The 16612-nt window shown below is 39.6% G+C and overlaps 1 protein-coding gene across 12 annotated transcripts in view; it reads left to right on the top strand.

Annotated features, from left to right (window-relative positions):
* Window positions 1–16612, top strand: part of KCNMA1 (potassium calcium-activated channel subfamily M alpha 1) — a 524126-nt gene that overhangs the window by 285669 nt on the left and 221845 nt on the right. For all 12 annotated transcript variants that reach the window (XM_087963879.1, XM_087963877.1, XM_026678373.2 and 9 more), the window contains exons 4-5: window positions 6012–6105; window positions 11261–11372. In XM_087963879.1, coding sequence (XP_087820005.1) covers window positions 6012–6105; window positions 11261–11372 — 206 coding nt within the window. The remainder of the gene's footprint in view (window positions 1–6011; window positions 6106–11260; window positions 11373–16612) is intronic.

The following is a 16612-nucleotide window of genomic DNA, read 5'->3' as shown; positions in this document are numbered from 1 at the left end:
AAACAGATTTATGAAGTTATATTTTTTAGGAAAATGTTTTCTCTAAAAGTCTGTATGTATGAGGATGCCATTTATTATTGCTCCATGGTAATATAAATCTCAAACCAGAAATAATGGGATAAAATGAAATCTATAAATCAAAGCATTCTTAAACTTTATGTTTGTAATAGCCAATTATGTACCTGTTTATTATCTTCCAGATGATTTTAGATCTTCAACATTATATCTGTATTAGATCTGGCAGACTTTTCTACACCCGAACCACATTTTTTAGGACACAACTAAATACATTTTGAAGTTTCAGGCTTCTGTACGGCAAAAAAAATAAAATAATGGATGATTAATTTTTAATCTTAATTGTATTTCATATAATATATTGATAGTATTATACATATTCTTTTAGCTTTACTTTTACGGTTGATCTATTTCATCTTCCGAGATCATTATAATGTTTTATTTAAACTTCCATGGAAGAGGTTGTCAAGTCAGCACATTTTGTAATAGTTAATTGAATAGTTAATTTACATCTTCTTAGAACTTCTCCAGTTCATTGTTAATTACTTTCAAGAAAGCTTATAGCTGGGAAGGAAGAAATTATTGGCAACTAATTATGTACCTGCTGTCTGCAATTAGAATGAACCCAGTTGTAGGCAGTATGGTTGTTCTTTTAATAGTCTGGAAGACCTGCAAAATAATCATTTGTTTTGAATTGGCTTTTATTAGAATTAGCATTCTTTTTTATTGGGCAAGTGTGATTGGACACACAAGGAATTTGCCTTGGTGCAAATGCTCTCATTGTACATAAAAGAAAAGATACATTCATCAAGAATCAAGAATCATCAGGTACAACACTTAATGATAGTCATAGGGCACAATAAGCAATCAAATCATACTAGGAAACAGTCAGTATAGATCGTAAGGATACAAGCGACAAAGTTATAGTTATACAGTCACAAGTGGGAGGGGATGGGTGATAAGGAGTGATGAGAAGATTAATGGTAATAGTAGTGCAGACTTTGTAAATAGTTGGACAGTGTTGAGTGAATTATTTGTTCAGTAGAGTGATGGCATGCAGAAAAAAACTGTCCTTGTGTCTAGTTGTTCTGGTATGCAGTGTTCTATTGTTTTGAGAGAAGGAGTTGAAACAGTTTATGTCCAGGATGTGAAGGGTCTGTCAATATTTTCACAGCCCTCTTTTTGACTCGTGCACTATACAGGTCCTCAATGGAAGGCAGGTTGGTAGTAAATTGTTTTTTCTGCAGTCCCAATTATCCTCTGAAGTCTGTGTCTGTCCTGTTGTGTTGCAGAACCAAACCAGACAGTTATAGAGGTGCAGATGACAGACTCAATCATTCCTCTGTAGAACTGGATCAGCAGCTCCTTGGGCAGTTTGAGCTTTCTGAGTTGGCGCAGAAAGAACATTCTTTGTTGTGCCTTTTTGATGACGTTTTTGATGTTAGGTGTCCATTTTAGGTCATGTGGTATAATAGAACCTAGAAATTTGAAGATCTCTACTGTTGATACTGTGTTGTCTAGTATTGTAAGAGGTGGTAGTATGGGAGGGTTTCTTCTAAAGTCGACCACCATTTCTACGGTTTTGAGTGTGTTCAGTTCCAGATTGTTCAGGTTACACGTTGCGAAAAGTACACTTTAATGTAACTTGATTCCTTGAATTTAGACGCTTGGTGACTTTAGGAAAGACGTGATCATTATGAAAGGATCAGTCAATGAACCCACTACAGCATGACCCCAAAGTCAATGATGAGTAATGTTTTCTGCATGTCTACAAATATGGATGATGAAGGAATAATTAAACAAAATTCAATGGATGTTGAGTGAAGACACAAAATTCTTCTGAATGCTTACTTTTATCCCAAATGCACAATTAAATACCAGGCAGTTTTTCACAATCTTTTAAAAGGGGTAGAATGGATTTATGAAATGGATTTATTTATTTATGCACAATGGAATATTATAGCCCAGAATTACACACACACACACACACACACACACTGTACAGTAGCTTCAAAGTGTATGAGAACGATAAGTAGGGTAACAAAATATTTCTGAGTATTTTTCAGCTTGAACAATTGCACGCTGTAAGAGGTGAATGAACTACCCTATTCACTTTCATCAGTTAGTTTCATGATGTCTACTTGATGTGTGATTCAACTGTTCAGCTGATACTTGGCATATGTACAACCTTTGGCTGTAACTCCTCTGTAAAGGATAGAATGGTAATCCCAACTAAGATCAGCATGATAAGTGTTGGGCCATGTCTATGGAGATTCTCAGTCATCCAGGTCATGTTTGTCTCAAACATGCTTTTTCAAGAGGCAACTGGACTTTCTGTTTTTTTCTTTGAAGACATTTCACTTCTCATCCAAGGAGCTTCTTCAGCTCTGACAGGATAGTGGGGAATGGAAGGATTTATATTCCTTTCAGACCGCTAGTCATTTGCATCCTTTTAGAGGGCCATTGAGGCCACTTGGAGGTTTGTCTGTGTCACACTTTGTTGAGGGAGGACTTTTCAATTTTGACCTAGATGGCCTCTTGGACCCCTCTTTCAAACCAGTAATCTTGTCTGTCCAAAATGTGGACTCTGCTGTCTTCAAAAGAGTGGTCTTTGTCTTTTAAATGCAGGTGGACTCCTGAATCTTGTCCTCCTGGGTTTGTTCTCCTATGTTGTCTCTCCTCCCACTCCTCACCATCCAGTCAGAACTGAAGAAGCTTCTTGGGTGAGAAGCAAAACGTCTTCAAAGAAAAATAAGGAAGTCCAGTTGCCTCTTGAAAAAAGCACCTTTGGGACAGCATTGGTCTATGTTTACACCAGGAGCTGGAATTGACTCCGTGGCACCTCGCTAAATATTTAGGGAAACCTATGTTAGCTACCATGCAAGGAAACTTAAAAAAAAACAGATGTATGAATAATACAATGCCACCACATGTTTCCCTCGTGTCCTTTACAAAAACAAAATGAGAACTAGCACAGCACAATTATCCCTTTTTCAGATCCATGACTTCAAGTTAACCTTGGAGGATCTGATCATAGGTGAGCTACAAAAAAGCCTCCTTCACTTTTCTGTCTTTTCCCCAGATTCTTTCCCAATGCATATTTTTATGTCTCTTTCTTGATAATAAGACATTGCAGGGAAGTTTTGGGCGAGTGAGTTAAAAAGTTTCATGCAATGGTGAGACAAATGAGTAGGGGTTAGAGGTTACATCCTCAAACCCCCCACTCCTTTAACCTCAAACTATCCTCTATTGACCTCACCCCATCCCTAAGAGGTCTGAAAGGGAGGTGTATAAGTGCACCATCATGCCTACCATCCCTGTCCTATTGTCCCCATTTATTCATACCGATTTCCTGTATTGTTACTCATGTTTATACTTATACCTATTATCTTGTAAGCGATTGACAAACAAACAAACAAACAAACAAACAAACAAACAAATAAATAATAATAAAAATCTTTGGTCCTTATCCATCAGGGAAATGTTTCCTGCTTATGAAATGCCTGAATTTAAGAAAGGGCGTGCTACTGTTAGAACTGTTTGAGCTGTTTACAAGTCAACTGGAATTTGACTGCATGTGTAGCTAATCCCCTCATTGCCTACAAGTTACTAGAATGCATAGAATTTTGCTTGCCAATGAGTTTAACCACAAATTTCCAGAACTACCCCGACACTAACCGGAATGAGACTGTGATTTATTTGTTGACATCAAATCTTGCAATTTCTTAGTGAGCTTCATCCTGTTGTCTTGATTTTCTTTTCATCCCAATATTAACTGATTTGTATGCACCACAAAGCATAAATGGCGACCACTTAAATGTTTATGGCCAATCGAGTGACAATTTGTGCAAAATATTGGGATGTGTTGTTTTATCTCAAGGAAGTCTGTCATCTTCTCAAGCATTTCACAGGACTCTCACAAATAAATCACTTTTTAAAGATCGATGCAAGCTGTTATATTGAAATAGAGCATGGCACCACTTCGTATACAGGATGCTAAACCGAATACAGTATGCCTGGATTCTTCAAGAAAAAACAATGCATTTGCAATGACTGCTTGAGAAAAGGAGGAGGAAAAATAATAATAATTTAATCTGCATGTGAAAATTAACCCTTAGAGTCCTGCTTCTAATTCTAGGACTTTTGTTCTGTATTATTTTCTTGGCAAAGAGATTCGCTTTATTTCTTTCAACCTTGGTATCGATCCAGTTTCCTATAGAATTTCTCCCAGGTTTCTCACTGGGGGAATATCCTTCTGCGACACCTTCCTTTAGTACGTGGTCAAAGGAAGAATCAAAATGCCCTAGACTTACATTGACATTATTTGTCAAAAAGGCAAGATTAAATCATTAACAGCAGGCTGAAAAATCAAGAAAAGCTTGTATAAATTCCCTAAAATGGCCAAACATTGAGGGGAAAAAAATCTGTCCAGCTTATTCTTGTAAGCTCTTCAATAGCAGAACTAGCTTAGAAAGTTCCCATCACAGAGGGTGGAGGGTTTGATCTCTTCCTGGAAGATTAAACTGTTGCACAAAAATTTTTTGGGCTAACCAAGTTGTAATCTTGATGCGTGTCTTTAAATGTTTTGTAGAAGGAAGTCAGTTCTTTAAGGGTTAATGTGGGGTTGAGCTCTCTCTTGCTCGTCCTTCCTTTAAAGCGCCTGCATGTTTTCTCTCTTTCCGCTGTTGACTGAAGATGTGAATAATAAGAGTATCCAATGTTTTCGTCTACACAAAGGTACTCAAAGGACAATGTGAGGACCAATGCTTCTGGGCCTTTGAGAAACTGGGTAGCTAGACCCAAAATAGCAAAGACTGGATTATCTAGATCAAGGGTCTTCAAACATGGCAAGTTTAAGACTTGTGGACTTCAACTCCCAGAATTCCTGAGCTAACATGACTGAAGGAGGAATTCTGGGAGTTGAAGTCCACAAGTCTTAAAGCTGTCAAGTTTGAAGACCCCTGCTCTAGTTAGCTCCTTGAGAAGGTATTTGGAGTAATAGCCTGTGAGGGAGGAGGTGACCTCTCTCCAAAGATTGCCTGGGTGGGCTGAACTTCTAAATCAAGAGTCTTCAAACTTGGCAAGCTGTCAAGTTTGAAGACCCCTGATCTAGATAATGTCAGTGGTCAACAGGCTTTATTTATGAGATTGATATAGCTGCCTACATTGTGTAATAATGGCTCCAGGCAGCATATACAGATATTCCTCGACTTAGAACATTTCACTTACTGACCGTTCCAAGTTACAGCTTCACTGGGAAAAAGTGACATATGGCCATTTTTTTTGCACTCTTACGACCGTTGCAGCATACCAACGTTCATGTGATCAAAATTCGGATGCTTGGCAGCCGGTTCGTGTTTTATGACAGTCACAGTTTCCCTCCTATGACCTTCCAAGGAGCAAAATTGACAGGGAAAACAAACCACATTCCTAACTTAACCCCTGGAGTGATTCGCTTCACAACAGGTGGTAAGAAAGGTCGTAAAACAGGAGCAAAGCTCACTTTACAAAACGTCTCGCTGTGCGACATAAATTCTGGGCTCAGCCATGGTTGTAAGTCGAGAATTAGCTGTATCGAATGCAAACCCAGGGAAAAAATAATATTGCAGAGAGAGTATAATATCCACTAAAGGAATCCATAAACAAACATAACTAACAATACGCCTCCAGAGCTCATACGTTGCACCATCTATTCCTAACAGATGTGCTAATCCAGGGCTCCCCAAACTTGGCAACTTTAAGATTTGTGGACTTCAACTCCTAGAATTCTCCAAGTCCTCAAGTCTTAAAGTTGCCAAGTTTGGAGACTTCTCTGCTAATCGATTATGCTGTCCAAAATACCTGTGGGAAACACCAAGATATATTTATATATATACTTTCCTGAAGACTGACAGGGTTGGAGCCGCCTAAATCTTAATTTTTACCTTCTTTTCCCCCCTATGCTGGTTTCCTTCCTCCAAATAACTCTGTTCTTTTCTTTTCTTTTTCTTAAATAGACCAATAGAATCTTGCCAGAATTTCTACAAAGATTTCACATTACAGATAGACATGGCTTTCAATGTGTTCTTCCTGCTCTACTTCGGCTTGCGGGTAAGTATATAACCCGTTCCATACCTGTTTTCTTGGGGGGGGGGGGAGGGTGGTGGGTTTTTTTTGTAAATTGTAATAAGTTACAATTGTAACTTATTTAAGTTGCACTTAAATTTGTACTTAATTTATACTTAAATTATAATAAGTTACAAGGTGGTGGCTAAGATGCTGAGCTTGTCGATCAGAAAGGTCGGCAGTTTGGCGGTTCGAATCCCTAGTGCTGCGTAATGGGGTGAGCTCCCGTTCCTTGTCCCAGCTTCTGCCAACCTAGCAGTTTGAAAGCATGTAAAAAAAATGCAAGTAGAAAAATAGGGACCCCTTTGGTGGGAAGGGAACAGCATTCCGTGTGCCTTCGGCGTTCAGTCCTGCCGGCCACATGACCACAGAGACGTCTTCGGACAGCTCTGGCTCTTTGGCTTTGTAACGGAGATGAGCACCGCCCCCTAGAGCCAGAAACGACTAGCATGTAGGTGCGAGGGGAACCTTTACCTTTAATAAATTACAACATTGTCTTCCTCAAATGTTTTCATCAGAGAACCTGCAAATTTGATGGAAGCCCTTTAACCTGATTGCTTATTTAGCATCCATGACTCAGTGTTGTATCTAATGTTTTATGATGAATGTATTTTTACAATGACTATGATAATGGTTTATCATTATTGTTGTATGTACACTGAGAGCTTATGTACCAGAGACCAATTCCTTATGTCTAATCACATTTGGCCAATAAAGAATTCTAATTCACTTTTCTGTCTCTTCTGAACAAACTACTTGAAGAGTTTGCTCAAACCCACATTGAGATGAGGAATGACACACACACCACACTCACACACATGCATTGGTGAGACCCCACTTGGGTGTACTGCACCCAGTTCTGCTTACCACAATACAAAAAAGATGTTGAGACCCTAGAAAGAGTGCAGAGAAGTGCAACAAAGATGACTAGGGGTCTGGAGAATAAAGTGTATTATGAACTATTATGGGAACTGCGAAGTGCCTAATCTAAGGAAGAGAAGGACGAAGGGTGAAATGATAGCTGTCTTCTTGCTTTGAGGGCCAGTCACAGAGAGGAGGGGATCAACTTATTCTCCAAAACACCGGAGGACAGGATAAGAAGTAATGGATGAATGTCCCAAAGGTGCTTTTCAAAAGGCAACTGGATTTCCTTGGGGTTTTTTTCCTTCCTTGAAAACATTTCACTTCTCATCTGAGAAACTTCTTCAGTTCTTGGATCTTATCCAAGAAGTTTCTTCAGTTCTTGGATGAACCAAAGAAGCTTCTTGGATAAGAATTGAAATGTTTTCAAGAAAAAAACAAAACAAAACAGAAAGTCCACTTGCCTTTTGAAAACCACCTTTGGGGTAACCATGAGGTGGATGACTGAGAATCCCCATAGACATAACAGATGGAAAATTATCAAGGAGAATTCCAGCCTAGAATGAAGAAGACATTTCCTCCAATGAGAACAATTATCATTGCAATGGCTTACTTTGGAACTGGAGGCTTTCAAGAAGAGACTGGACAGCCATTTGTCTGGAATGGCAGAGGGTCTCCTGTTTGAGCAGGGGGCTGGACTAGAAGACCCCCCCAAGGAATCTTGTAGCCAATTATTCTATGTACTTTGAGGAGTGAGATTAGTCAACCTCTGTCCATTAGTCTTTCTGAAACACATGCGACTGCACACGTGTGCATATTACCTTTCCACCCAGGCATGTTTCCAAAGGTGATGGAGCACATTTGAAAGACACCTGGCCTAGAAGGGCCACAGAAGCAGAAAGACAATGTAGAGTTTCAGGAAGTGAAGGAAGGGAAGGGAAGGGAAGGGAAGGGAAGGGAAGGGAAGGGAGAGGAGAGGAAAGGAAAGGGGACATGAGGGAAGAAAAAGGAAGGGAAGGGAAGGGAGAGGAGAGGAAAGGAAAGGGGACATGAGGGAAGAAAAAGGAAGGGAAGGGGAGAAAAGAAGGGGAAGGAGAATAAGGGAAGGGAAGGGATGGAAAGGGAAGGGAAGGGCTAAGAGAATGACATGTTTCTCTTCTGCTAGTTTTCCCAGGGTTTTTTGTTTGTTTGTTTGTTTGCAAGCAGTAGGGAAAGAATAAGGCAAACAGACTTTTGGGAAACATATAAAATTTATTGTACGCCATAAACAGTTTATGAATATAATAACGGCAGAACTCATATTACTGTACTTTCTGAAGGAAATATTGCATAATTACTTCCCTACAAATATCATTCCTACAATAAAGGATATAGTTATGTATTATCTATCCATTATCCATACATAAAACAATGATTTCTTCCTCTCTAGTGGATCTACTAGTTGTGCATAGCTATATAAATTTCATCTTAAAAGAAGAATGCATTATAAATGTCCTCTTGTTCAACAGTTCCTGTTGTTCAACAACTTCCTGTGAATTGTAATAACTTTATAGAATATTAATGGATTGTCAATGCCTGCAAAGATAGGAAATGGAATAATTTGGCTCCATCTCTGACATATTTTTTTTTTTGTTCATCTGACAAAAGAGAATTCACAAAAGAAAATATTGACCAATTCCAGGATGTTAATGTACTTTGAAAACAAATACGAACAGAGAATTGGGATGAAGTTTATACTTTGTTTTCTGGGATTTATCACATTTGGCAACGCTACTTGTATTTCCCATTTGTTGAAGTTTAGACATTGAAAAGCAGTGCAGCTTCCAGTAAAACCACAGTTAGAATACTGCATCCAGCTTTGGACACCACAATATAAAGAAAGATGTGGAGACTCTAGAAAGAGTGCAGAAAAGAGCAACTAAGATAATTAGGGGGAAGGAGGCTCAAACATAGGAAGAACGGCTGCAGGAACTGGGCCTGGCTAGTCTAGCGAAGAGAAGGACCAGGGGAGACAGGATAGCAGTGCTCCAATATTTGAGGGGCTGCCACAGAGAAGAGGGGGTCAACTTATTTTCCAAAGCACAAGAAGGCAGGATAACAAGGGATGGGAATCATGGGATGCATGGATTTACTGCTTTAACCTCTATATCTGAGCAGACACATAAATAATTAAGAGATAACAGAATAACAGAGTTGTGAGGGATCTTACAGATCTTCTAGTCCAGGGCTGTCAAACTCGCGGCCGGTGGGGCCAGATACATAATGCACTGGCCATGCCCATGCCTGGTTTAGTGAAGGGGGAAAAATTGCGATATGTCATGTGACGACGCCATAACAATGCAAGTTTGACACCCCTGTTCTAGTCCAACCCCCTGCTCAAATAGGAGACCCTATATCATTCCAAACAAATGCCCAATCTTCTTTTCCTGAAAGCCTCCAGTGATGGAGCACCTACAACTTCTGGTGGCAAGCCGTTCCACTGGTTAATTGTTCTCACTGTCAGGAAGTTCCTCCTTACTTCTAGGTTGTTGTACTATATTTACCATGGTAGGTACCTTAGTTTGCCAATTTGAGCCAAGCTGAAATACCTTCTGTGTGGAATAGATAGGATATTATAAGGGTGGACTTTGTCGTCTCAGATTTGGGCTGAAACACATTAGCCCTGTGGTTTATCTTACCTTACTAGATAAGGTCTTCTAATTCCCCGAGGAGGCAGATTGAGTCTGATTTGGTGGGTTTTTTTTGTTTTTTGTTTTGTTTATAATTGATAATATAAAATACAAAAACAAATAGTAGGAAAACAGGGGAAGGGGAGAGTGTAGAAAAGAAGGGGAAAAGAAAGAAAAGGCATTTGGTGCAGTAAAATAAGACGGTAACATCAAACCTCAACTTTTCACTTTTACATAGTAGTATAATAAACTATCAATTTCTGTATCAACGGATCTGTCTAATCGGTAAAACCCATTTCATTTTTTTACCCACCCCGAGCACAAAGTTCAGAAGAGTTTGGTTAGGTGTATTGTGGCATCTTATGCCAGATAATCCTGCCTCTCAGCCCTGATAAAGTCTCAAGCCAAGGTTGAGAAATTGATTCAGAGACTAAGCACACAGCTCACCAACCCCAGTCCTGCCATCCTGATATAATAGACACGGTTTCTGCAATCCACCGTGATTATTTTTCAATATTTATATAGCTTAGGATGTGCAAGTTTTAGGTCATTTTTTGGGTCCTCTTGTTTACTTTAGGTGGTATTGGTTATCTATTGTCAAGATTTTAAACAGGGGTCTTTCCCATTAGACGGATATTTTTCCAGTATAATTTTTTAAGTGGATATTTATATTGAGACACAAATGAATGGATTTGCACTTAGAATTTAAGCTGATTTCACTATTTTTTTTTTAAATATTTTGTACCTCAACAGCTAAATTACATTTTTTCAATGCTTGAGTTTTTGTCCACAAAGAGCAAAATGGATGAATGTTTATTAATGATCTTTATATAAATATGCAATTAGGGCAAATCTGTTCCATTTAAAGGTGCGCTTTGTTCTATCTATCTATCTATCTATCTATCTATCTATCTATCTATCTATCTATCTATCTATCTATCTATCTATCTATCCATCCATCCATCCATTTATCCATCCATCCAGAAGAAAATAGGCAATATGATGTTTTGGAGGGAAATCTTTTATTTAATAAAAATATAGGCTTCCTTGATTATTATTTTTTTCCCAAAGGGTGGAAGAATCTTCATCGCTTTCATCCCTGGAAGCTTTTGAGAAGAGACTGGACTGCCATCTGTCAGAAATGGTGTAGGGTCTCCTGCTTGGGTGGGTGGGGGGGAGGTTGGTCTAGATGACCTACAAAGTCCCTTCCAACTCTGTTAATTTGTTATTTGGGATCTGCATCCAGGGTCAAAGTCAGCCACTTCTATTATGGTGCCATTACAGGTTCTAAAATGATTCTAGATGTCAGATGAGGAACACAGCCTGATCTATGGGGCCCAAAGATTGTGAAGACATTCCTTAGAACATGGGTCTCCAAAGTTGGCAACTTTAAGACTTGGGGACTTTAACTCTCAGGATTCCTCTGGCTGAGGAATTCTGGGAGTCGAAGTCCCCAAGTCTTAAAGTTGCCAACTTTGGGGAACCCTGCCTTAGAAGTCTCTTTCATAAAATAAGGATGGCTGGCGGTCCACTTATGCCAAATGTTGTCCTTGCCTTTTTATTATTTCACTTATTTAATTCTTGTCTGTCTGTTTTTCTTTCTTTTATAGTTCATAGCAGCCAACGACAAGCTATGGTTTTGGCTGGAAGTAAACTCTGTGGTTGATTTTTTCACTGTTCCTCCCGTGTTCGTTTCTGTGTATTTAAATAGAAGTTGGCTTGGTAAGTATACAAAATTGCTGTTTCGCAATGTATATGTGAGAAAGAAAATACAGGTAACTTACAACCCTTCTTGGGACCAGAATTGATGTTGCTAAAAAAGGTCATCAGACGAGCCACACCTGAAGTTACATGTCTGTTGGCTATTGTTATGTGAATCACTATAGTTGTTTAATGAACCAAACGGTAATTACGCAAATCTGGATTTCCCCATTGACTCTGATTGTTGGAATCCCTCTAGGAACATCCAAATAATGATGACATGAACACCACAACTGTTGTAAGTACACACAAGTGCCCAAATAGCACTAGCAATAGCCCTTAGACTTATATACCACTTTATAGTGTTTTACGGCCCTCTCCAAGCGGTTTACAGAATTAGCCTGTTGCTCCCAACAATCTGAGTCCTCATTTTACCCACCTGGGAAGGATGGAAAGCTGAGTCAATCTTGACCTGGTCAGGATTGAACTCCTGACAGTTGGCAGAGTTTGTCTGCAAATGCAATGCTGCTTTCTAACCACTGTGCCAACCATAGCCCTTCCTTCCTTCCTTCCTTCCTTCCTTCCTTCCTTCCTTCCTTCCTTCCTTCCTCTTTCCTTCTTTCCTTCCTTCCATCCTCCCTCCCTCCATCTCATTTCCTTCCTCCCTCCTTCCCTGCCCATTTCCTTCTTTCCTTCCTCCCTCCTTCTCTGCTCCTCTCCTCTTTCTTCCCTCCCTGCCCTCTCTCCTTCCTCCTTCCTTCCTTCCTTCCTTCCTTCCTTCCTTCCTTCCTTCCTTCCTTCCTTCCTTCCTTCCTTCCTTCCTTCCTTCCTTCCTTCCTCCTCCTTCCTCCCTTCCTCCCTCCCTCCCCTCCCTCCCTTTCTTTCAACTTAGCAATAGCACTTAGACTTATATACCACTTCACAGTGCTTTGCAGCCCTCTTAAGTGGTTTACAGAGTCAGCCTGTTGCCCCCAACAATCTGGGCCCTCATTTTACCCACCTTGGAAGGATGGAAGGCTGAGTCAAGCTTGAGCCTGGTGAGATTCAAACTACCAAATGGCAGGCAGCAGTTAGAGTGCAGTACTGCAGAAGTAGCCTGCAGTACTGCACTCTAACCACTGCACCACCACGGCTCATTTTGATCACATGACCTTGGGGATTGCCGCAACGGTCATAAGCATGAGGAATGGTTGTAAGTTACAATTTTTTTAGTATCATTGTAATTTCAAATGGTCGCTAAACAGAGGGCTTGTAAGGTGAAGGACCACCTGTAGAAGAGAAAATAGCCACTTGTAAGGTTGTGAAGCGATGTTTCATGGGAAGTGACTAGTCCTCTGAACTGATTCCAGGAGAATTTCAAGAACAAAATTGTGCAGTCCTTTTTTCTAGGATGGTGTGAGGTTTCCTGCCTGGGCTATATAACCTCTAAGATCCCTTCTAACTATATGATTGTATGATTCTATTACTCTGAGCATACTTTTCACTAATAACGTGCATTGCCATATTCTGAAAAATGCAGGCTCATTCAGATAAAAATTCAAAGTGAGTGAAACTCTGCCTGTGGCAAACTACAGCTACTTGCAACAAAGAGATAGATGATTGTTTTCATTATATGATCTATCTTCCTGACACATATGCGTAATAGATATGGCTGGCAGGAAGGTTTTAATGTTTATATGGGAGAGTTCCTGTGCTGGTGGAAGGAGACCTTTGGTATGGCTCAAATCTGTCTTTGTTAAGCTCATTTTCAGCAGCACTTGCCATATTAAGTTACTATGATGTGAGTTTCTCCTGATGGGCTGCCATTTGTTCATTTTCCTTGTGCCAGGAACTAAGAGCTGGATTAAGTTCTGTTCGCTACCATGCTAAGCTGAGCATTTTCAAATTAATCATTTTGTTAGGGTTAGGCAAGGAAGAATTGGAAATTTGTTTTAATTACATTTAAGTATTATTTAACATTGTGTCACTGGAATTCTCAAACTTTGGGGCATAATAACTTGTGCAGACCGAATAAGAAGTTAAGCTTGGAACAAATTTTGACAATGTTCTCATTGTATGTGTGTGTGTGAGAGAGAAAGGGGTGAGGGGAGGAGGGAGAGGGAGAGAGAGGGAAAGAGGAAGGAGAAAATAAGAGATGGAGAGAGGAAGAATGAGAGAGGGAGGGAGAGTGGAAGGAGAGAACGAGAGAGAGGGAGAGAGGAAGTAGAGAACGAGAGAGAGGGAAAGAGGAAGAGAGAGGAAGGAGAGAACAAGAGAGAGGGAGAGAGGACGAAGAGACGGAGGGAGGGAAGCAGAGAGGGGGGGGATCCTTATATGGATCTCTTTGACCCTCCAGGGATTCAGGGATTTCCAAACCACAGTTTGTGTTGCCTAAGCATGGTGTGTGAACCCATCCAGCAGGAAATGCAGTTTTTGTATGGGCCGTTTCGTCTTTCACAGCTATTTCATGGGTAAATCAGAGTAACATAATCCTGATATTTCCACTGGATAGTACTGCCTTTCTAAAACCAGGTGGATTTTTTTTTAAAAAAACTGAAATCTGCCAGAAACTCTTCCCCAACACTTCACTCTAGAATTTCAAACAGCTTTTAAAGAAGAAGAAGAAAGCAGGCTCAACCTTTTGCCAGCTAAAATAAAGTTGTGATGGTTATTTAAGACCCTGAAGAGGGACGGTGACACATGGCGATACTTGTAAGCTTCATAACTTTAATTCTGGCATTCGGTAACTTGCGGCTTCTCTCCTGTTGATTCCATAGATCTCAAATGGTAGAAATTGTCAAGATCTTTGAGGGTTTTTTTGGTCTTGTTTTTAGAGCTGTGTACTTCTGCCCTCTCGTGGTCCTCTTGAAGCATGACCGCATCCTTACTCAAATGAGCTAGGTCGGGAAATTCATGAGGTGAAAATAATAATAATAAATAATAATAAATAAATAATAAAATAAATAATAATAATAATTAATAATAATAATTAAAATAATAATAATAATAATAATAATAATAATAATAATAATACCTTAATAATAATTCCTAGGTCTAATTAGACTCAATAATAATAATAATAATAATAATAAAATAATAATAAATCTAATAATAATAATAATAACCTGAACAGATCTAGGTCCTTGGTTAACTCGACTGTTGAGCTAAACCAATAATAATAATAATCATAATAATAATAATAATAATAATAATAATAATAATAATAATAATAATAATAATAATAACAATAATAATAATAATAATAATAATAATAATAATAATAATGGCAAAGGTATCCAGATTTGCCTATCCTAGGTCCTTGGGAAGGACTCGGTAGGTAGACAAAAGTGCCAAACCCAGTCTGGACATCTGGCTTACTGTGATGATGATGATGATGATGATGATGATGATGATGATGATAATAATAATAATAATAATAATAATAATAATAATAATAATAATAATAATAATAATGTTGCTAAACTTTCTAAGTCCCATAGTGATTTTTTCTAGGACTAATAAGACCCCCCAAACACCGAACGTTGAGTTTTACTGGCAATATTAGAAGCAAATTTTATGTCGGATGGGAGGTACCCTCAGAGAATTGGGTAGATACAGCTAGTCTTGGACTGACAGTGGGAAGTGTTGTTAAGTGAATCCCTGCAGCTGTAAAGTTAGTAACATGGTGGTTAAGTGAATCTGGCTTCACTGTTGACTTTGCATGTCAGAAGGTCGCAAAAGGGGAAATCACCTGACCCACCCACCCCCTTTGGACACTGCAACCATCATAAATATGAGCCAGTTGCCAAGCATCCAAATTTTGATCACGTAATCATAGGGATGCTGCCTATCATGTGATCACAGAGGTGGTGGTGGCAGTACGAAGTACGAGTACAGATTGTAAGTTGCTTTTTCTGAGGCTGTTGTAACATTGAGCTGTCACTAAATGAATGGCCCTAAGTCAAGGACTAACTGTGTCACTTTTGGGAGCCCTTCAAAGAACCAGGAAAACTCTCTGGGATCAGCATTAGGCATAAGGAACCAGAATGACATTCTGAACTGATCAGAGGTTCTTCTTTATTGTTGCCTAATTTTACAAGAACCACGCCAGGATTTTTGGGAATATCCTATTTCTCCAAAAATAAGTCCCAACTGGAAAATAAGCCCTAGCATGATTTTTCAGGGTGCTTGTAATATATGCCCTACCCCAAAAATAAGCCCTGGTTAAGATCGTCAGCCAAACGGATGCATTTCAGTACCGTATTTTCCCCATAAGCCCTAATGCAAAAAATAAAATAAAACAAGACCCAGTCTTATTTTTCAGGGAAACACGGGTAGTTAGATAAAAGATTGAAGAATTCTCTGGGGAATCTGGACTCCATTGCTTCTATCTCTGCAAGGACTTCACGCTTTCCTTTTCAGTCCTTCCCTCATTCTAGACAGAGATTCCACCACAGGCAGAGGCTGCACAGGTGCAGCTCAGTCCAAGCCATAGCCACTCCTCATGCCAGGTTCCAAGGAGAACTTCAGGTGAACCGTGCATCAGAGCTTAAGGAACAAACCCTTTGAAACTCCATAAATCCCATGTGGCACTTGGCGTGGGCCAACCAAACAGGCCCTTCTTCTCTGCCGTCATTGAATCGAATTGAAGGATGAGCCAGCCTTGCTCATCGGAAAAACGAGAGAGCCGATGATTAGTGGTTTGGAAAATGGCAGTGACAACCCTAAACCAATGTTTCTTTTGAGCTCCTCACTCTTCCCTTCTGTTCCTAAACAGAGCTGACTCTAGGCTTCAGGACATGTCCTAAGCTAGCCTCTTCCATTTAGTGCAGTTGTCATTCCTTGTGATGAAATGAGATCAGCTCCCATGTATGCAACGCATAAGGCCAGGGGCAGGGAGGGGCAGGCTGGAGGGAGCAAACAGACGTTTTCTACCAACCATTAGGCAACCAAATGCTTTGTGACACTTCAGAGAATTCAGCAGAGGTTTTTTTGTTTTTTTTTGCCTTGAACAGAGAGACTTTCATTCCCATAAAAAAAATATTGCTGTTTAATAGTGAACGTGTTATTACCAAAATAATTGTTAACATCCATTTTACTTGTCAGAAATTAAATGCAGCATTGTCCTGTTGAAGTGCTTCATAAAAGCATAAACTATCATGATACCTGCATACGTTGGGGGTTAAAATCTGTAAGATGGCATAGCACTATGACAGTGATCCCCAACCTATTTTACGCCGCCCGGTACAGATCAGTTGGCGCTGCCATCTTTTTTGATGAAA

The sequence above is a fragment of the Notechis scutatus genome, chromosome 4 (genome assembly GCF_049901735.1).
Source record: "Notechis scutatus isolate UNSWTSFEM ecotype Mainland chromosome 4, rNotScu1.2, whole genome shotgun sequence".
Classification (NCBI taxonomy): domain Eukaryota; kingdom Metazoa; phylum Chordata; class Lepidosauria; order Squamata; family Elapidae; genus Notechis; species Notechis scutatus.
The sequence above is the reverse complement of the archived record's forward strand: the minus strand, read 5'-3'. Positions and strand labels throughout refer to the sequence as shown.